General features: G+C 63.0%; 1 protein-coding gene across 4 annotated transcripts; it reads right to left on the bottom strand.

The window, feature by feature from the left end:
* On the bottom strand, positions 1-21,086 carry SCARF2 (scavenger receptor class F member 2). 4 transcript variants are annotated; one of them, XM_074843884.1, is made up of 12 exons: positions 20,680-20,884; positions 18,200-18,371; positions 14,550-14,608; positions 12,619-12,720; positions 11,780-12,299; positions 11,459-11,677; positions 10,961-11,089; positions 8,443-8,546; positions 8,241-8,358; positions 6,674-6,795; positions 2,378-2,530; positions 1-1,989 (listed from the first exon to the last, which is right to left on the bottom strand). In XM_074843884.1, exons 2-12 carry the CDS (start codon positions 18,253-18,255, stop codon positions 785-787), a joined length of 2,787 nt encoding a protein of 928 aa, XP_074699985.1. In that variant the 5' UTR covers positions 18,256-18,371; positions 20,680-20,884; the 3' UTR covers positions 1-784. The 4 variants fall into 4 exon arrangements, with proteins under 4 accessions (XP_074699985.1, XP_074699986.1, XP_074699984.1 ...); XM_074843885.1 differs by lacking the exon at positions 18,200-18,371 and having other exon boundaries at positions 20,680-21,086; XM_074843883.1 differs by lacking the exons at positions 18,200-18,371; positions 20,680-20,884 and having other exon boundaries at positions 12,619-13,442; positions 14,550-14,571.
* Positions 21,087-21,341: the final 255 nt, after the last annotated feature.

Raw genomic sequence — 21,341 nt, 5'->3', positions numbered from 1 at the left:
TACAGAAGAAATACATTTTTATTAGGAAAGCGCTCTGCAGATGTGCCAGGCTCTGTCGTACCAAACTAATCCCTCCAACTCCACTGGATGGGACGTGGGAGCCCGAAAGGCATCCAGCTCTGGCCATAAATAGTGCTTTCCTCCTGGCCAGAAGCAACCCTGGGGGTGGAGGGGAGGGGGGCATCGGTCGAAACCAGCTCGACCCCACACCGGGCACGGCGCGGCTGCGGCTGGACTGGCACTGGAGAGCCACGCTGGGAGCCCAGGGCGCTGGGGCTGGGCTTTGCTGCCGGTGATGGGCGCAGGGCACGTCCCTGGCGCCGAGCAGCAGCACCCTCCCTCCCCCGTGCCCCGCGAGCCCGGCAGACCCGAGTGGGGCGCGGGAAGTGAGCGGCTCCGTTACTGCAGAATATACCGTGGGTACGTCTAGTACAACAAGCGCTGCTTATGCGATCGATAATACTGCTACAAAAAAATGAGGGGGGGGGGGGGGATATGCCACGCATGGACCCCCCCTGGGTTGGCGGCTGGGCCAGCTCCCTGTGGTCCTGCCAGACCCGGGCAGGGAGCAGGCAGCAGGGCATGGACAGGGAGGAGCAGGTCCTGGGGCAGGGGAGACTAAAGGGAAAAGGGGGATGAGAGAGATGGGGGCAGGGAAATGGAGGCTCAAGGCTCTTCCAGTGCCCCCTGCCCAGTCCAACTTCCATGTCCGCTGGCCATGCCGGCAAACGTCCTTCGTCCCGGCACGCAGCTGGCCGGTGCGGGGCCAGTGCCTGGCTCCTGGTCACTGCACTGCCTGAGCGGGCACAGCGGCTGCTCTGGGTGGCTCCAGGCTGGCTTCTCGGCTCTTCTTCCTGGGAGGCTTTTTAATGGGGGTTTTCTTGGCTGCTTGTTCACTGGGGAGAGCCTGGTCCTGGCCGCTGCCGGTGCTTGGCTTCTCCACCCGCTTGGGCTCCCCAGCCACCGGCTCGGATGCCCCAGGGATCAGTTTTTGCAGGTGGGGAGAGGTGGGCAGCAAGGGCTTGCTGGTCTTCTGGCCGCCGGCGGCCGCCGAGCGCTTGGCCTTCTGTGGAGGGGTGGGCTTCTCCCGTTGGGCGCCCACCCCGTTCGCCCGGGTGCCTCCGTCCCCCTTGTTGAGGCTCTGAGTCTTTTCCTTCAGCTGGGCGGCCAGCTCAGAGGCCAGGTGGGGATGGAGGGGCTCGGAGCGGGGTTTGCTGGTGCCGGGGCTGCGAGGAGCATCCCTGTTGTCCCCGACCCGCCGCTCCGGCTGGAAGGCGCCCATCTTTCGGAAGGCGTTCTGCACCGCCCCGTTGATGCTCTCTGTTGGCTCCGAGCTGGCTTTGCTCCTCTGCTTGGGCTTGGAGGGCGACTGGGGTTCACTGCTGAGGCTGGCTTTGCCCTCGGGGACTCCGGGCTCCTTCAGTTGCTTCTGCACTTTCTCCTTGCCCCGCGTGCCGCCCTTCTCCTCTGCTCTGCCCTGCATGCTGGCCGATGTCTCACTCGGGCTCCTCTTCCTCTTGGCCAAGCCCTGGCCTTGCTCAGGGCTGCTGGACCGGGCGGCTGCTCGCTCCGGGGACCGGCTGGGTGCTGGCAGCGAGTTGGACTGGCTGGAGTTGTACCTGCCGTGGATCCAGGAGACTTTGGGCTTTGTGGCTGGGTCTGGAGGACGGGGCTTGGTCCTTTCTGGGGATGGTGGCTTCCCGGGGCTGCGGGGCTCTGTGGTGGCATCCTCCTCCTCCTTGGACTGCTTGGAGAGACGGGCAACCCGGGCATAGAGCGCGGCGCCAGCCGAGCCCGAGCCGCAGGAGGAGCGCTCGCTGTCCGAGGACTTCAGCAGGGGCGTTTCGCTGCTGTCGGCTGGGAACGCTCTGATGGAGCCCGTCTCCTTCAGGAAGGTGTATTCACCTGCTTCCTCCCCACTGGCTGGGGCCACCAGCTTGTCCCCAGGGCTGGCGGGTGTCCCCCTGTCCCTGCTGTCACCCACGCTCTCTGTGGGAAGAGAGCACAGGGCTGTCAGGCAGATGTGTGCCCAGGGAGGGGAAGGACCGAGATGCTCCCGCAGCACGGTGGGACGGGACATCCCACCTGGTTCCCCCCTACACCCTGGTGTGTCCCCAGGTGCCCCTGTTCCCTCCTCCCAGTCAGGGACCCCAGCATAAGAGGGCTCTTAAAACAACCCTGGAGCAGCAAACACCAGAGGAAGGACCTCTGAAACTGCGGGCAGGCAACATCAGCACCCGCATCCCTTCCCGGGGCAGGAGGCGTCAGGGTGACACGGTACCCACCGTGCAAGGGTGACTCCTCTCCACTGAGCAGGGGGTGGCCCCTGGTGATGGCCCCGAAGTCCCCTGGGGAAGCACCCTGTCCCTCTGCTCACCTTCGTGGGGGACGCAGTACACTGGCCCCTCGTCCGTGGTGTCAAAGGAGGAGAAGGAGCCACGGGATGACCAGGATGGGGAAGGCTGCTCCACCACGGAGGGCGGCTCGATGAAGCTGCAGTTCAGGGTGTTCTCCAGGTCATGATGGGCCACTGCAAGGCCAAGAAACTGCTATCAGCGCCCGTCCTGCTGGACCCCCCCACCCCCCCACCAGCCAGGAGGGTGGGATGCTGCACAGCTGCCCCCTGCCCAACTTGCCAGCGGGTGTTGGGGACAGGGACAGCATCCCAGGCATGGGGACAGCTCTCGCTGCGCATCCCCACCAGGTCCCCCAGCAAAGCACCCACAGAAGCCATCAACGAGCAATGGTGGTGACCAGCATCCCCCATGCCTGGGGATGAGGGGCTGTGGACAGCAGAGCCCATGCAAGCCTTACACACCCCCTCTATCCCCCCTCTCCACAGCAGGTCTCCAACTGCCCAAATCGAGGATGCACATGGCAGAGGGACGCACCACCCAAAACCTTGGGTCCCGTGAGGACCCAGTGAGCATCCTGGTGGTCAGCTGTGAGCTCTGCAACCTGGCACAGGCACCCCGCAAAGAAACTCCTGGTGATGTGACCATCCCCTTCCTGGGGAAAGAAATGAGCTGCCAGCTTTAATTACACTAATTTCCACTTCAGCACTACTGTTTGCATTTTCCTTCTGCTTCTGCAAAAGGAGGTAGAAGGATGGTAAAAGGATGCCTGCAGTAGGGGGATGTGCATCACCATTTTTTCCCAGTTCTGCCACTTTTCAATCCCTTTACCAGCTTCTCCCATGCTGAAGCTGAGGAGGAGCATCTCCCCTTGCCCCAGCACTGTCCCCTCTGCTGTGGGGGCACCCACAGAGAAGCTGAGCAGAAGAGAAAAAACACCAGAGAGGAAAAACTTGGTGTTTTCGGTTTCAACAGTAAAAAAAAAAAATTAAAAAGGTGAGCAGTGACAGTCGCCTGGGCTGGGAGGGACTTTCTGTTTGATCCTTTTTAAGGCTCTTTGCTGTGTAAGTTCATGTCCCACCCCACAGGGCTTCCTCAGGTGCCCGCAGCTTCAGCATCGTCCTTGGGGTACCTGCAGGACTGTGGCAGCACCCAGCTGGATGGAGGGGACCGGCTCTCCCAGAGAGCTGGGCAGCACCAGACGGTCTTGTCCCCATCCCCTGCCTGCTGGCTGTTGTCCCCTGGGATGGTGGCAAGCTGCCTCCAAGCCCAGGCAGAGCCCTGCTTTGCAGCAAGGGCTGCAAAACCCCAGGGTACAGGCAGGCTCCCCCTGCGCAGCAGCTGCACGTCGGTATTTCCAGGTATTTGTAACCTCTGCCCGCACATCCCAGCCATCTAAGTCGTGCTGCAATTTCCTGCTTGGCCTGTTTGATTCTTGCACCACATCCCTGTTTCACAATAAAATAACTCTAAGTGTTACCGGGATGCCCACCGGAACATTTATGCTTTATTAGCTTCAGAGATGCAAGGTCATTAAAATGACGGCAGCGATGCATGCTCGCCCCTGCATAGTTTGGCTTCTTGGAGAAAAAAAAAAAAAAAAAAGCAGCGATATTTAAAGAGCAAATGGCCTGGAGAGGGGGAAGCGGCAGTTTCAACATGGCTTTCCTTGTAATAAAAACCAAAAAGGGAAAATTAAAAGCAGCCGGCTGGAAGCGGATGAAGGGAGATGCTTCCTGAGAGGAGGCGTGACGAGCGGCTGGGACTCACAGCCACGAGGCGTCTCTGGGACTCAAATGAAACCCAGGATCCAGCCAAAGGATAAAAAGAGGATGTGCAGCACACCCAGAGCCAGGCTTGGGGGCTCCTGTGTGGTCCCCTGGGATCTACCTCCCCCTGGCTGATAGAACACGGGCTGATGGGGCTGGAAGAAATGCGGACGCTTCCCGCAGGTCCCCTCCTGCCACTGCTCCCCGAAATCTCCCGGGGCCACAGCACCAGGGTGCCAACCCCAGCCCATCTTGCACGGCGGCTGATCAGTCTCAAGACCAGGATGAAGCACTGAGAAGCCACACAAGAGCCGTGGGAGCGTGGCCCTGGAGCCCTCTGGGCTGCCCCCCCCAACTTGTCTCAAGCTCCCCACGGCCTTGGGGCTGGCTGAGCTTCACTGCTTGGAGAGGAGACATGGCAGTGGGGTGCAGAGCTCCGGTTAGCCCCAGCATCCATGGGGCAACACGCAACCGAGACCCACGCTGGTACCGCTGACTTCCTGAGAAGCAAACCCTGTGAAACTCGTGCACACAGGGATGCCCAAACCCTGCACTGTGGCCACCCAGGCTGTAGCCGTGTGGGCTGCCAGCTTGGGTGCAAACCCCAGGGAGATGCTGCGGATCCAAAGCTGGTGCCAAGGCTGGGGAGCAGCTTTTGAGGGGGGCACCTAGGGCTCCAGGCACCCGATGAGCTTTTCTGGGGCTTCAAGACCTGCTGTCCCACCTGGGAAGGTTCTACCACGTGTGGGCTCGAGCTCACTGGTGGTGGCCTCGATCATGTTTGAGCCCAGAGGGGAAAACCTGGTGCCAGCAAATGCGTGGCCATGGCAGCAGCTCTGCAAGGACGTGAGCAGATCCAGAGCAACAATCTCCAGGTGTCCTCGGCTTCAGGCTGCACCAGTTTCACCACGACATCCCCACAGGGGCCTGAGCACCTCCAGCACTGACCTGGCACTTGGGATGGGGCATTTCAGCATCCCGGGGACCCTCCTCCTGGGGCAGGACCCATGTGGGGAACAGGCGGCCTCTGCCACCGTGTACTGGCCACTGCGGCTTCCAAGTGGAGCCACAGGCTGATGTGGCACCACGGTCACTGGGCTGTCACAGGCACCCCAGCAGCTCTCCCTGGCCTGGGGGGGACTCAGACCCAGTGGGGGCTGCAGGCATTGCCAGACCCTGCACCAGAGGGACTGGGAGCTGCCGAAACCCACGCGGGCTCCGCCGTGCAGGAGAACACGACGCACACAAAGCAAGCCCTGACCAAAGCCCTTCCCTCCAGCAAAATAACAACCAGGCTCCGGGAATAGCCCCAGCCCTGCCAGGACCCAAGACCATCCCGAGCATCCCCCTGGCACCAGTGCCACATCCTCAGCCTTTCCCGGGACTGCTGCTTACACAGAGCAGCTGGGTGGGCGCCAGCTCCCTCCAGACGGCACGGGAAGGCACAGGCAGCCCCCTTGAACCCCCCCTGCCCTCGCCACACACAGGCACCCTCTGTCCTCCCCAAGCCCTGCCTGGCCCCTTCCACAAACACGGCCTCTGTTATCCTTTGCAGCAGGAATGTTTCTCCGGCCCCGGCGCACCCCACTCTGGGGCTGGGCTTTGCCGTGCCCCACGCAGCGAGGAGTTGTCCCCCTGGCTTTGACGCTGGAGCTCGGGCACAGCACGCCGGGACGGGGCCACCTCCGTGCCCCACCTGGGATGGGGGATTTGGGCTCATGCTGAGCTGCTGTGTGCTGGGATGCGACTGCTCAGGGCATCCCACCGGCATTGCGTGCCCGGGGAGGTGCTGGGCTCAGGGAGAGGGGCACGAGGCTGAGCCCCATGCTAGCGCAGGGCGGGGAGCACTGCCTTCACCCCCAGGTTTGTTCAACAGAGTCCTCTCCGAGGCAGCACATCCCCAACTCCTCACATGGGGATGAGCGCAGGGAGGGTTCGGAGCGTGCAAGGGACAGTGTACCCCAGCTGCCCAGATGCAGGGAGTCCCCAACAGCCCTTACAGCTCCTGGCCAAGGGCTTTGCCGGGTGTGAGCATCCCCCTACAAGCCCAGTTTGTGCCCCGGCAGTGTGGGGAGCTCACCCAGTCTCTGCCTCTCCATCCTCAACTCTGCTGCACACAGCAGTGGGGTGGGCTCCGGCCCCAGCTCGGATGCTCCAGCTCCATGCAAAGCTGGGGTAGGGTTAGGTCAGGACCAAAAGGGTAAACGAGGCATTTCAGTGCTGCGACAGGGACTGTTCCTCTACCTGGAGAGCCTAAAAACCTCAAAAACAGCTCGGTAGAGCTCCAGGTGCCCACCCTCGCAAAGCAAACCAATGCACTTTGAGATCCAGAAGCTGCAGACTGACAAAGGGCTGACCCCTGCAAGCCCAGCAGTGCACCAAGCACTGTGATGGTCCCTGGGACCTGCGTGTCCCCGTCACCGCTCTGCCATGCTCACTGCCCCGGCTTCGGGGCTGGAAAGGATGCTGTGAGTCATGTGCACTGCCCTGCCAGGAGTAAAGCCCCCAGGGTTTGGCTCTCTGCCCCCTCCTCAAACCCCAGCACCTTACCTACAACCTTGGGTAACTTCTGGCGGCGCAGGGGGATGCGTGGGAGCTTCATGCCGATCCGACTGAAACGCCCGCACAAGCGTCTCGGTGGCTTCTTGGCTGCTGCCGGGTCCTGGCTGGAGCTGCAAGAGAAGGCGACGGCCCCATCAGAGGCATCAGCACCCGCCTTGCGGTGGGGACAGCCCTCACGGGGCCACAGGGAGAGTCAGGAGCTCAGGGGTGCTGCAAAGGCAAAGGGGTTTTGGGAAATATAATGGGGCTGATCAAAGCAGGGGGCTGCCCAGGGCACAGGGGGTCTGGGACTCGCCGGGGCTGCTGCCAGCCCCAGGCACCAGCTCGCACCGTGCCAGGACGCAGAGCAGTGCCAGGGGACGGTGGCAAGGCCAGATCCAGCCATGGCCGTTGACAGCCCCGTCCCAAAACACCCACAACGCCCGGCCAAGACTCTGAATCTTTAAAAAAAATAGAAATCATCCCAACCCAAAAACAAACACGTGGCTTCTCTTTATTTGCTCTCTGGTTTTGAAGCCTCCCAGGGACGAGGTTTCAAGCAATTATCTGCAGCCGCAGGAGCGAGCGGCTTCGCATGTTGACGCAAGGCAACCTGTGACGTGCCTGCCACTGCCACAGTCCCTCGGGATGCTCCGGCCAGGGACCACTGCTGGGATGGCACCGCAGGTGACCCAGCTGTTTGGGGACATTGCAGAGGTCTGGGTACACCAGGAGAGAGGAAACTGCTTTGAGCCATTTCCCCTCTCCCTGTGTGATACTTGACCATGCGGGGCTGTGTTTGTGCTTTTATCTGCAGGATAACTACACGCAGTCCCCAGGGTCTCCAAGCCACATGTGCTGGGCTGGGATTGAGCTGGCAGAGCTGCAAGGGGAGGCTTCTGGAAAATTCACATGCAGTGGCCAGCAGCACAAGGGGAGACCTTCCTCTGCAGCCAGAGGAGCAGCACAAGCCTTCCTCTCCCCTGCAATGGGGCTGTCCCCATCCCTGTCCCTGTGGTGGGATGTCACCCAGTGCTGCTGAAATGCTTCTGACATCCCGACCTTGCTGCAGAAACTCACCCTCCCTGTCCTGAATGTCCCCGTGAGGGACAGCCGGCAGTGCCGCAGCCCATCACCCCCCCAGGTCACACCCCGTGGCCCAGGGGTTTGTTCTGGGGGTCTCAGTCACACCTTGATGCCCCTGCTGTATTTTAGGGTTCCCTTTGCAGATCAGCTCCAGCCTCCTGGAGACTGGAGGGGACCTGGTGGGTCTCCACGAAGTGATGGCCCACAAGAGGGAAACCAAGTTAGGGAGAGGTGGAAGGGGGTCCACAGGCAGGGCTCACACTGAGCCCCTCCATCAGCCCTGGAGCTGGGCGCTGCCCTGAGGATGCAGCAGGATCTGCTCAGACCCCAAGGACCTGCAGGGCACAGGGCACCGGGCAGGCAGCGCTGCACCGCTGTCCCAGTGCGGTCCCTACACTGGCCACTGACGTCCCCAGACCCGCAGCTCCCCCCCTCTCCTCAGGCTTCGTGGCAGAACCCGGCAAGAGCCCTGCCCGGCCCCGGCACTCACCCGCGGGCTTCATCCTTCTTGCGGCAGACGCAGCAGCAGCAGAGCAGGGAAAGCAGGAGGATGAGCAGCAGTGCCAGGAGGGCTCCTGCCCCGATCACCCCCATCCGCTGGTTGGCCTCTGCAAAACAAAACCAGCAGGTCAGCCCCGGTGACGGCCCCGTGGCAGAGCCCGGCACCCCGACCCCTGCCCGCTGGCACTCACCCATGTGGCAGGCGCCTGTCAGCGGGTCACAGGCACCGTCGTGGCAGCTGCAGGCTTCGGCACAGTTGGCTCCATAGCGGCCGGGCGGGCAAGTCAGGTTACAGCTGGAAGAAAGAGGCTGAGTGAGAGCCCTCACCACCCCGGCCGCTGCCTCCTCCCAAGCCCTCTGAGCTCTGGGGAAAAATGGGGGGCACTTCTCCAAGCTGCTCTGACACAGCCCCCACGCACCCTGGGGGAGCCAGGGAGCAAGAGCCCCTTTCCCATCGCTCAGGAGATTTGGCCCAGCTGGAGCACAGATGCTCCCGCTGCTCCCCGTGAAGGGCTTCACAATTAGGCACAGCAATTACGAAAGGTCACGAACGCAGCAGTCACATCTAAAGACACACCAATGTCACATGCAGGATTTCCAGCTCAGCTCGTCAGTGACGTGGCTGCAGCACCCCCGGGCCCCCCCACACCGAGCCAGGCAGGGCCACGGCAGCCACGAGCTGGGAAAGTGCCCAGATTGATTTTATTTTTGCTTTTTTGGCCTCTGAGAAGAAAAAACAACCGAGCGGCCCTAAGACATCTGCTCCATCAGGGCAGACTCTCTCGGTTCGGCTAAGCCTGGCATCAAATCCCCACGGCTGGTAAAATGACCTCCCTGGCAGCATCACCAAGGCAATGGGGACGGACATGAACCGGCACCAACTCGCAAGTGTCAGGGGTTTGAGCACAGAAAGCCTGTGCCAGGCACAGATCACAGCACCCGAGGCTCCCGGTGTCAGCAGGGCCAACCTGACCTCCCACCCCGGCGGCACCACGGCGCCGGACCCGGGTGGATTTGGGGGACGCTGGCAGCGCTGCTGGGCACCAAACCCCCCACCAGCTGCTCACCAGCAGCCGCATTCCGGCCGTAAGGAGCCAGCGGGCCCCAGCCCAAACGCGCTCCCCCTGGGGACCACAGCTGCCCCCAGCCCTCGGCACGGCGCCCGGAGGCAGCTCAGCCCATTTCATGCTCCGCCGACTTGCAAAGCGCCGCCCTGGCCGAGCCTCGTGCCCGCCGTGTGCCGCGTGCCCGCCGGGATGGGTGCCGAGCCCCCGCCGCCGCCCCGAGCAGCTGCGCAGCGGCAGCAGACGCGGTGAGGTGGAGCTGGATATTTCCCTGGCAACCCAAACCTCCTCACCCCACTGTTTAGACCTACATCTGCCCCAGGCTGAGACTTTGGGAGAGCACAGGGCGGTGTTTTTTTTTCCAAAAGGGTCCCAACACCTCTGGATAAACCACTTTGCGCACACTACAAATATGTTAGCAGCCTTTCCTTTAGCATCCTCCTGAATTAGAGCTGAGAGGACACCCCTGCATGGTGAGGACATCACTTCTGCCTTTCTTCCAGAAATCACCCTCTTTTTAGCAAATCAAATGCTGCTGACAAAAACACTACTTTGCACAGAATCACAGGGATCCACCTGAGCACCGAGAGAGTCCCCGAGCCCGCCCGGTGTGCACCCGTACGGCACAGCTCAGCCCGCGGTTACAGCTCCGGGATGCTGCTGGGGCCGGGGCCGCATCCTGAGCACCCCCAGCGCCCACATTCCCGATGCTCTGCCAGGGTCTCACAACAGTTGAATTCACGCGTTGCCCTCCAGCGCTGTGCTGAAAGCGCCACCGCAGGCCCCTGCTGAGCACCAGGACTCGCTCACCTTTGCTGCTGAAGGTGGCAACAATGCCCAGGCTGGGCATCCTGAGCTGGTGCCGGTGCCCAGCCGGCTCTTCCAGCAGCATCAGTGTTGGCAAAGCCCCCCAAAAACCCCCTCGAAATGCAAAGGCTCCCTGTTGATATGCCCTGAGCAAAACACTGGCATGGGCAGGATGCCAGCTCTGAATCCCTGTCACTGCCATCACCCTTGTGGTTAATTGCTGGGAAAATCTGAGTAACACCCGGCAGGACCTGGGGGAGCTGCCTGCATGCCCCAGCCGGTGGGAAATGCTTTCCTTGCCTTTTCAAAACAGCATTTCAGTCCCACGCTGGAGAAAACCACCAGGGCATGTGAGCAGGACATCGATGTCCCTTGTGCCCTTTCCTTGGGCAGGGGGAAAGGGGGAGGACTGGGGGGCTCTTCCCGGGGGTGAGGAAGACCCCGGCCAGAGCCACAGCTTGCAGCAGAAGCACCCCACAGATGCCATGCCCATGAGGCTATTTGCTATTCTGGGATGTGGTTTTCTCTCTCTTTTCAGCTAGAAATTCCACCCTGGACTTAAAAAAAAAAAAAACAAACAACAAACCACCGTTTTGTCGACAGCATTTGTTTTTGCCAACTAGGCGTTTCCTAAAGCAAAACCCCTCTCTTGCCGCGTTATCTTGCTGCTAACGGCTCCATTCCCCTCCACTCCAAAAATCATCCCAATTATTGCCCGTGAGCGCTTCCACTGCAGGCAACCTCTTGGCTGGGAACTGTGTAGGACCCAAGGGGGCAGGAGATGCCCGAGCATCACCCTGGGGCGCACCCCGAAGTGCTCCGGCCGTGGCTCACTTACTAGGTGCCGTGGGAGCCAGGGCGGCAGAGGCACCGGCCGGTCTCGAAGTGGCACTGGCCGTTGACGCAGTCGCTGCAGACGAAGGCGCAGTTCTCCCCGTACGTCCCGTTCCGACACTTGGTTTCACACCTGGGGGGGGGATGAGGGCAGGTGGCTGGGGCACCCATGGCTCCTGGGGACCTCTAGTATGCCCCCAGCTCTCCTGCGTGTAGGCAAGGGGATGGGGCTGTGTTGTCAGCCCTGCTTGGGTGCCTGCGGGAAAGCATCCCAGCTTGAGAGCTGAGCCCCACCGTGAGCACCCAACGTGCCTGGGGGCACAGGGCAGGGGTCTCGCAGGCTCCCTCCAGTCCCACTGCTGTGCCAGCAGGCTCAGCCCATCCCTGCCCCCCCCGTCCTGGGTGCAGAAACCCGCAGCCACCGCCAGTGCCTGGGCAGGGAGCAGCAGGGAGGCTGGACACCGCCCCACCGGGGCCCAACTCTGCACCCAGCTGCACTCACCGGTCTCCGATCCAGCCCGGGTTGCAGTGGGAGCACTTGCCGTTGATGTGGTTGCAGGTGTGGCCGTCCTTGCAGGGGGGACAGAGCTTCTCGCAGCCCTCTCCATAGAAGCCGGGCGAGCAGGGCTGGTCGCACTTGGTGCCGTTCCAGCCGGCCTCACAGGTCAGGCAGCGCCCGTCCGCCACAGTGCACGGCTGCAGGCTCTTACACTGCCCGCACCTGCAACGGCCCAGGAGGACCCAGTCAGCGGGCGCCGTGACCCCAAAACCTCCCACCGAGCCCACGGTGCTGGATCAGGCCCAACAGGGTCCAGCCACTCACCGTCTCCTGCAGCCTTGGCCGTAGAAGCCAGCCGGGCACGGCTCACGGCAGTACTTCCCCCGGTAGCCCGGCTCGCACGTGCAGGTCCCATCCACCTGGTTGCACTTGCCCTTGTAGCACTGGCAGTAACGGTCACAGCGGGGCCCGAACGTCCGCTCCCGGCACTGGCAGCGCCCCGTGAACTGTTCACAGGGCGAGTTGTTGCAGGAGCACTGGTTGTTGCAACCGCGGCCCCACCAGCCGGGCTGGCACAGGCAGTTGCCCGTCTGCTGGTCGCACTGGGAGTTGTGGCTGCAATAGCAGGAGCTGGAGCACTGGGGTCCCCACCAGTTGGGCTCGCAGGTGCATTTGCCCGTCTTCTGGTCACACTTGCCATGCTTGCAGAGGCAGACGTTCTCGCATTTGGGACCCCAGCGGTTGGGGTTGCAGGTGCACTGGCCCGTCACGTCCTCGCATTGCCCGTTGGGGTGGCAGCTGCACATCTCCTTGCAGTCGGGACCCCAGAACTGCCGGGGACACTCTGTAGGCAGAGCCGTCAGCCCCAGCACTGCCCGTGGCACAACCCCACCACTGGGCACCAGTGGAGACCCTCAGCCACAACAGGACCTTTCGCCCACAGTCCCCCCAACTCCTCCCAGCGCGCTGGATCTCAGAGGAGACCCCTCCAAAGCGACGATGCTCTGGGGACAAAGCCAGGGGGACAGGCAAGGGCAGAGCAAGAGCATCTCCAGCCTCGTCCCTGATGTTCCTCTCTGGAAAGTCACCCCGGGATGAGCCAGCACCCCAGGGCCACCCTGGTGAACCCCACCAAGGATGCGCGGGCACCTGCTGGTACTCACTGGTGTCGCAGTTGGCACCGAAGTAGCCGTGGCGGCAGCGGCACTCGCCGGGCCTGACGCACACCTCGTTCTCCTTGCAGGTGAAGTTCCCCTCGCACACAGCTGGATGGACGGACAGACGGCAGGCGTGAGCATGTGTGCCAGCGGGCTCACCCCTGCTCCCCCAAACCCCCCCCAGCCCCGCAGAGCAGGGGAAGGGGTGCACGGTGGCACGCCGGGTGCTGCTGAGCTGCGGCACTGTGACTGTCCTGGCAAGCAGCCAGGCAGGCTGGATGGGAGCCTCACCAGAAATGTGCCACCAGCCTCCTGCCACCCAGCTCAGCCCCGTCCCTGTCACCAGCCTCCTGCCACCAAGCTCAGCTCCATCCTGGCCATCAGCCTCCTGCCACCAGCCCAGCCCCATCCCCGCCACCGGCTGCGCCCAGTGGCAGCGTCCCTCGCCCAGCTCTGTATCGCCGGCAGAGGCAGCGCCAGGGGAGAGCGGGGACGTGGGACAGGGGGGGACACGGGCAGCCACAAGCACAGTCCCCTTGTCCCCCTCCCTGCACTCCTTACGGACCACAGCGGTCCCCCACCACCGCCTCTCCCACACAGGCCACCAGCCCCTCTCCTGCTGAGGGGACCTTGCGCTGGAGCCAATGCCCAGAGCGGGTGCAGGCGCAGGACGTGGGACGGGCAGCACCGTGGTGCAGGCAGGCGCAGGCAGATCCCACATGGCCCTGGACAAGCCTTCTTAGCCACCGGGAGAGGGAGAGCAGACCACCCATCCCATCCACCTTACCTGGGAGTTCTTAGACCTACGGTGATGGATACTATAGAAACCCCTAAAATAGACAGATTACACAGGTTAGGAGCAGTGAGTCTAAGGGTTAGAGCAGGTTGAGGGGGGGCGAGGAGATGGGGACAGCTCACTGATGGGACCAGCCTCCCCCCCGCTGTCCTGGCAGACCCTGTCCTTCTCCCTTCCTGCCAGCACGCCGAAGGGACCGCGTCCTGCTCCCGGCGCGCAGGCACCCAACACATGCAGCGAGCAGTTATGAGGGCTCATGCACGGTGGGTTAGTTGGTTACGTGGTCTTCGTCGCTGGCTGCAAACTGCTGACACCCCCGGCCGGTGTGCAGAGCTCCTCCGGCTCTCCTGGGGCGAGGCGAGCCCCGTGGCCAGCTGAGACTGCGGGCAGCAACACAGGAACCCCAAACCAGCCACCTGCATCGTGGTGGCACTGCAGGGGATGAGCGGTCCCGGGTCTTCATGCTGAGCATCCATGCCGGGCTCACCAGTAAGAGCTGTAACGCCTGGCGTGGCCCCAGCTGGCTCTGCCCTGCCTGCAGGCTCGGTGGCCCCTGCCTGACAGCCTGCCTGCCCCGCCAGCCTCTCCCCAACGGGGCCGTGATGGCCACGTGCCTGGTCCTGGTGGCTTCTCCACTAGCAGCTCTGACTTGGCTCCCCACGCTGTTGCAGCACCCATGGGAAATCTCGGGGTCCCCCCCTTGCAGCTGCACCCACACTTCACCCTGGGTGACACCTCGCTGTCCTTTGGGTCCCAGAGCAGCACCCCCAAATCCTTAGACCCAAAGCTGGCTGGCATGGAGAGAAACCCCCTGGCCTGGGAGCAGGGGTGATGCTCCCCACAGAGGACCCCACTGGTGGCACCCCAAGGCATCACTGTGGGGGCAGGGGGTACCCCAGGGCTGGGCTCTGTGACCAGCACCCCATTCCATCCGCACACTGCCAGCTTGGAGCACTGCAGGGAGGCAGGGCAGCCTCCAGCATCCCGGGGGAGGCCAGCTGCAGGCAGAGGTCCCTGGAACAGGGGGTCCCCGCCATGGGGCACATCAGGGGAGCCCCTGACAGCAGTGGTGAGGCCAGGAGGGCTCAGCAAAGGATGGGCTGATGAGCAGTGTCCAATGAAGCAAAACACCGGTGCTTACCTATTAAACACTCGCTTCCTTGTTGCCTCCATCCTGGGCAGCACACGAGCACCGAGGAGCTGAAGGGGAAAAAAAGCACCACAAATAATTATGACCCTCAGAAAGTCCTGGTCCTTCCCAAAAACCCACCGGGAGCACCACTGCCATGGTGCTGAAGGGTCCCACTCCAAGTCAGTTGAACCCTGACCGGGGGCTGCTGCACCCCGGTGGGGCAAGGAGAGCTGTTGGCTCTTCCTCCACCACGTAGGGAGCACAGATCTGCTGGGGGGCTCCCATGGGCACCAGCTCAAGATGGCCCATCAGCCAGCTGAGGCGATGCCGAGAGCAAGGACAGGACCAGTTTCTCCCATTAATCAGGAGCGATCAAGCAACAAAAGTCACGTTTGCAACTGTTATTGCAAAAAAAAAAATCCCAAAGACCACCAAAAGCTGTGAAAAAAGGGAAGGGTCTAAATGACCCAGGGGAAAACCAACTGCTCTGCCCCTGAGGGGCCAGCAAAGCAGCCCGCTCCTGGGGTGGGATGGCACGGTGCCCGCAGCCAGACCCCCGGCTTGTGTCCCCGTGGTGCTGGACCTCCTCGCTCAGGAGGGTGCTGTGGTGAGTGGGGGCCAGCAGTGCCCACGCTGTGATCATCCCCACGCTGCTCTCCACTCCCTGCCTGCACCCCGCTGCCTGCCTCAATCCCTGCCTCCCCTGCCTGCACACACCCTGCTGCCTCCATGCTCCCTGCTGCCCTCCCCTGCCTGCATGCACCCCCCTGCCTGCACACAGCCTCAGTGCCAGGTGCCAGCAGGAGCCCGGAGCAGACCGGGAAGGACCCTGGCAGCACCTGCAACCCCGTCATGGGAGCAGGGACAGCAAGTTGCCCCTCGGCTCGGTGCCTCCCTGCCAGCACTGGGCAGTGCAGCTCAAGGGACGGGCATTTCCACTTTGTCTGGCTGCCGCAGAAAGACCAAACGTGACCTAAAACCCAGGTTGGCTGCTCAGTGGCCTGGGGACGGCACCCCAAAGGCAGGCTGGAACCACCCTGCCAGGATGGCTGGAGCACAGCCAGCTCCTGGGAGATGTTCCCCACATACGAGCCAAGTGATATCGAGTGTAGGTGGCTGGGATGTGTCCCTTGGGTGTCCTCGAGTGCCACCAGGGAGCACCATGCACAGGAGCATCAGCCAAAGTGTTTATGGCACAAGCTTGACCCCAGCCAACACCAGGATGGGGTCTCAGACCCCCTCAGAGGCTCAGCCAGAGATGCAGCTCCCTGCTGGGATGGGACACATGGGGACTAAGCAGGGACACCTCACCCACACTAGTTCAGTGACCCCCCCGCAAGCAAATGGCTGGGGGCTCACAATGCTGCAACCCAGGTTGTGACACCGCAGGAACCGCCTAGGTGGGGGAACCCTGCTCATGCCGATGCGACTGGCTCATCCCTGGGGTGACCCACACCGCCTCGTCCCCACTGGCGACTTGGAGGGTTATAAAAGGTCCAAGCGGATGCTGCAGTCAAGGAAAACTTCACCCAGGCTGGTTCGGCGGCGCAGCCTGGAATGCGTTTTGCTTTTTTTTTTTTTTTTTTTCCCTTTTCCTCTTTATATGTAACAAATGCAGAAGAGGAGGAGGAGACAGCGAGGAAGTATTCGCTCAAAACCCAGCTCAGTCACAGGACCGCGTCTGGCTGCCAGACCGCCTTGTCCTGGGGCCGGGGAGGGAGCTGCCAGCAGCCCCCCGGCCAAACACGGGTACCGGGGAGGCTGGACGCAGCTCCCACCGCCGGCCCCTCGGCAGGCAGCACCCGCACGGCCGAGCCGGGAGCATCGCGTCCCCCTTTTCGCGGTGGATGGTGAAAAATTGGAAAGGAGGCAGAAAAGAACCACAAAAATGATTCAAGGCCTGGAAAAAATGCCTTGCAGCTGGAGCCCAAAATAGCTCCATCTATTCAACCCATCGAAGCAGTCGCAAGACGCTGCAATGGCAGCCAGCGTGTACCCCCCACGCAGGGACCCCAGGGCTCGGGTGGGGGGCTCTGCTCTGGCCGAGCATGCAGGGGGATGCACAGTGTTAACTGTAAACGGGGGTCCATGACCAAACCACCCCCCCGAGGACTGGGTGGGCTGGAGACAAGGCTCTTCTCTGCAATAGGCTTAGGGCTGCCCTCTCTGTAAAGCCTCGCCAGCTGAGCAGGATGCTCAGGCGCAGGCGGGGAAGGAGCCCACAGTGCCCTGGCCCTCCCACGGCGTGGCCAGAGCACCCACTATCCCGTCTGGGGTTGCTTTCACACTTTAGAAATTCAGTGTTTAGTGGTTTGTAGATGAAATCATGGCAGGTTTGCAAGGGGAAAGCCCTCTGCTTGGGCAAACTCCTCCCTCGAACAGCTCAGCCTGGCCACCAAAATGGGCATCATGGACGATGCACCTAAAAGCATCACCTGTGATGAAAGCCCCGGGCTGATGGTGGGGAGCCAGGAGCTGCTGAAACATGGTGGCAGGAGGGAAGAATCCATCCCCTGCCATGAGCCGAGGGAGGCGAGCGGCACCGTGACCACCACCAGCTGGGACCCCAGCCCACCCACTGCCTCACCGGATGCAGGATTCATGCTTATCTTTTCACTGATAGCTAATCTCTCCTTCACCGTGCCCGCCGATAGTGTCCCACGCCCCTTCACTCGGCCTCCGCCTCATTTATCAGTGGCTTTGACAGCAAATAAACTTAATCCTGTTGCAAGGAGGCAGCTAGGATGTAGCACTGGGTAACGGGTGCTCCCAGGGCAGCACAGGGACCGGTCCCTGAGCACAGGTGCTGGCTGCAGAGGTGACTGGCACCCATCGGGGCGTGGGTCTAAAACATGTCTCAGCTCCTCCAAAGAGGGCTCGCTCCATTTTCCCCATGACCACTGGAACTGGGATCATTGGGAAATCCATTTAAAAGCTTCCTGCTGACCCACACGGACGTGCCACTGCAGACACGCACAGTGCAAATACACTTTCGATTTCTTTTTCTTTTCTTCAAAGCACTACAAATGCTGGGAAAAAGAAAGAAAAGCTGCCTCTGAGATGTGGCTAGGGCTTGGGAGCTTTGCTGATGCGGGGGAAAAGGAGCGGGGATGTGGGCAGAGCCAGAGCTGTGACCTGCAGGGACACGTGCTCGATGCCAGCGTTGCCCCCGGCACATGGGCACGTCCTGCTCACACCGAGCATCAGCAGGACCTCTGCAAATGCTCCAAGGGTTTCTACGGAGGCAGAATATTTTTCTTGCGGATTAATATTCCGCATTGCTCCCTGAATCACATCCCGTTTACCTATGGCTATGGAGAGGGCTCCTGAGGCAGGAGGGATGGCTCCTCATCCAGACCAACGCAGCCCCCACTAAACAATGAGGAGCAAGCTCACAGCCCTGAAAGCAGGAGAGAGACCTTGGGCCTCGGGTGGGAGCTGCTGCCTCTGGTCCCATGCGAGACCTCCCCGCTCTCAGCCCGCCAGACAGAGCTGCAGAGGAGCCCTGCGGGCGCGTCCCCAAAGCCCAGAGCATTGCTGTCACCCTCCCCAGCCACGCAGCCACCCCCAGTGCTCCCCACCCCGCCGCTCCTCCCGAGCATCGCCCCGGTGCTGAGCTCTTTCTTTCTCTGTGTCACCCATCACTCGGTGCCACCCACCTCCCCCTGTGTGGCACACAGGGCTCTTGGGACCACCAGGTCCCAGCCAGCAGCATCCCCCCCAGCCGATGCCAGCCGCAGCTCCCCGACCTGAACCCAGCCTCGGGGTGCAGGCAAAGACAGAGATCCCCCGGTGCAGGCAGGAGTAGGATCGCGTATGTAAACAGAAACCCTTCAAGCAGAGGAAGAAAAGAAAAATAAGTTAAAAAAGAAAGATTACCAAAAGAGAGCGTTAGTGAGAGCAAGACAGGGACAAAGCAATGCCCACGCGTGCAGGGCTCTCATCAGCCTGCATCCCAAACGGCAGCTTCGGAGAGTGTCATGCCAACTTGTGAATTATAAAAGAGCTTCAAATTTCGGAGCAAGATGCATTTAGTACACAAAACTTTGACACCAAATAGCCCCCAAATATGCCAGTTTCTTCTGCCCTAAATAGTTCCTTGAATTGCTGCTCCCCAGCTGGGTCTCAGGAGGTCGCAGGAGGGCCTGAAGCAGAATCCTCCTCTCGAGCCCTCCGAAACCTGCATCTCCAAGGGATGCCTGCAAGTGCTTGGCAGAGCCACATGGCCAAGAGTCCAACCAGCAGCTTTACCAAGCTCGGGCAGGGGATACCGGGACCTCCTCCCCCAGGCACCTCCAGCCCGGCTGCCCCCCCAGCCCCAGGCACAGGGCAGGACCCCCAGCACCTGCCCTGGGTTCTTGGGGCCACCAAGGTGGGTTTGGATGGTGACACATGGGGCACCCCCCATGCCGAGGGGAGCAGCACAGTAAAGACGGGGGTGGGTGCCAGGGGGTGGGTAGGGAGGGAAGGGGGATTTGCAGAAGGGTGAGGTGTGGGAAATGATGCAAACGTCCTCTCAGCTTCCTAGGGACCATCCCCTCCCCACCTTGTCTGGCTCCAGGGCTGCCTTCAGGACCTGTTCGCCACGGGAGGATGGATGCCACCACCTGCCCACCCTGTGCGCCCTGTCCTGCTCACCCCCGAGTGCCTCTTGCACACCCCATGACACCCATGGGTGGCACAGGGAGCGAGTCTGAGCCCTGCGGCACTGGGTGCAGCATCTCCCCCACCTCCATCCAGCAGGGATGGGGGGGGTGTGTGTGTGTGTGTGAGCCCTGTGCAAGGGGGAGCACCCAGGCACCCCATCCCCAGCACATGGGGCAGGATGCCTGGATCAGGGGGGCACACTGCTCACGTCCCCTCTGCCACCCCGGGACATGATGGCAGTTTTTCTGGGAACCAGCTGGGCAGATCACGGGCAGCCGAGGAGGGACCGCTCCCCGCATCCTCCCCTGCCGAGGAACAGCACGGGCCGGGAGCTGCAGCAGCTCTGGCTCGTGAAATGCCTCCGTAGGAAACTCAGCCTGTAATTTGAGGAGGGGGCACCAGCGCCCTGCGGCCCTGCTGAATGAAGCCATTATGCGGCCCCTCTTGCTCGCAGCACATGTTTTCCTTGTGGACTCGTCTGACCTCACGGGTGAGATGTAAAGGTGCATTTATGGCCTGGGCCCCCCATCAAGGGCAGGGGATCCTGCTCTCCCAGCCGGGAGGGAGCGGCTGTGGGCGCTCTCCCCCCCTTTGCTGGGGCCAGCCTGGCCGAGCAGCCTGACCAGCACCAAGGCCGAGTGCTGTGGAGAAGCTTGGCCCGAGGTGATGCTCTGCAAAGCCACCCGTGGTACACAGAGAGCACTGGGAGCGGGGACAAGGCACTGCCAGCTCTAGGGGCCCTGCCCCTGGCCAGGCAGGCAGGATGTGACCCCTGGGGACAGCCGGGCAGTGCCAGCACCCAGTTTCTGAAGCCAAACCCGAGGGTCCTGGAGCTGCCAACTCCGCCATCCCAGGCAGCTGGGGGCAGCTCCACCAAGATACCCAGAGCATCCTGCATCCTGCCAGCCCAGGATCGGCGGTGGGACTGGCCCCGGGGGGTGCAGGACCGGCCCCCCCCACAGTGCAACCCGATCCCCGGAGGCACTCAGAACCGGCTCCCCACAACAGAACCGGTCCCGGGGATGCAGGATGGGGGTGTGTGTATCCCCCGCCCCCCAGCACGACCAGATCCCCGGAGGCACCCAGAACCGGCTCCCCACAGCAGAACCGCTGCCGGGGGGTACAGGACCGGCCCCGGAGGCACCCAGGACCAGCTCCCCGCAGCAGGACTGACTCAAGGGGGAGCAGGACCGGGCCCGGTGTGCCCAGGACCGGCTCCCCGCAGCACGCCCGGGGACCGGGACCGCCCCCCCCCCGCTCCCGGCCCCGCTCGGGCTGAGCTCCTCGCCCCTTCCCCGGTGCCCGGCCCCCCCCGCCTCAGCCCCGCACAAGCCGGACTTTGTTTTGGAAGGCGCCCAGCGTCTCGGCTGGCCCGGAGGAGGGAAGCGGCGAGTCCATCGCCCCCCGCCCGCCCCCCCCCCCCCGGCCCCCGAGCCGCGGGTCGGGGGGTCCCGTCCCGCCCCGCCACACCTGCCCGCCCCGCCGCTCCTACCCGCCGGCCCTGCAGACGTTCCTGCCGCGGGGGCTCAGCTCCTGCGCGGCTCCGCGGCTCAGCACCAGCAGCAGCACCGGCAGCAGCACCGCGGCCCCGGCCCGGGCGCGGCGGGGCGGTCGCAGCCCACGGGCCGCCATGACCGTCGGAGCGGCGGGGCCCGGCTTGACCCGGCCCATCCCATACGGGGCCGGGCGCTGCCTCCCCCCACACCTCTCCCCGGCTCCGCCGTGCCCGGTGCCCGCCCTGCCCCGGCCGCTGCTGGGCGGGCGGAAGCCGCAGTGCGAGCGCTGCTCCGCCGCCGCCGCCGCCTCCCCCGCGCCCCTCTCGGCAGCGGCTGGAGGGGCCCCGCCGCCAGCCAGGAAATTCCGCATTGGTTCCCCTGACGGCGGGCCAGGCTCCGGGGGCCGCCGGCCGCCGCCTCCCCAGCCGCGGGGCAGCGCCGCCCCGACGGCCCCGACGGCCCCGGGGGTCTGTCCCGGGTCGGCAGCCCCCGGCGGAACCGGCGGAGGTTTCCCAAGGCGGGGGGAAGGCTGCGCGGTCCCGGCTGCCAGTTCAGCCCGGGGGTCCAGTAGCTCCCAGGCACCCGGGAGTCCTGGGAGTCCAGTGGCTCCGGGCTTTGGATGGCCCCGGCGTCCGGCAGCCCCGGGGTTCGGCTGTCA

The sequence above is a fragment of the Strix aluco genome, chromosome 18, assembly GCF_031877795.1.
Source record: "Strix aluco isolate bStrAlu1 chromosome 18, bStrAlu1.hap1, whole genome shotgun sequence".
Lineage (NCBI taxonomy): Eukaryota > Metazoa > Chordata > Aves > Strigiformes > Strigidae > Strix > Strix aluco.
The sequence above is the reverse complement of the archived record's forward strand: the minus strand, read 5'-3'. Positions and strand labels throughout refer to the sequence as shown.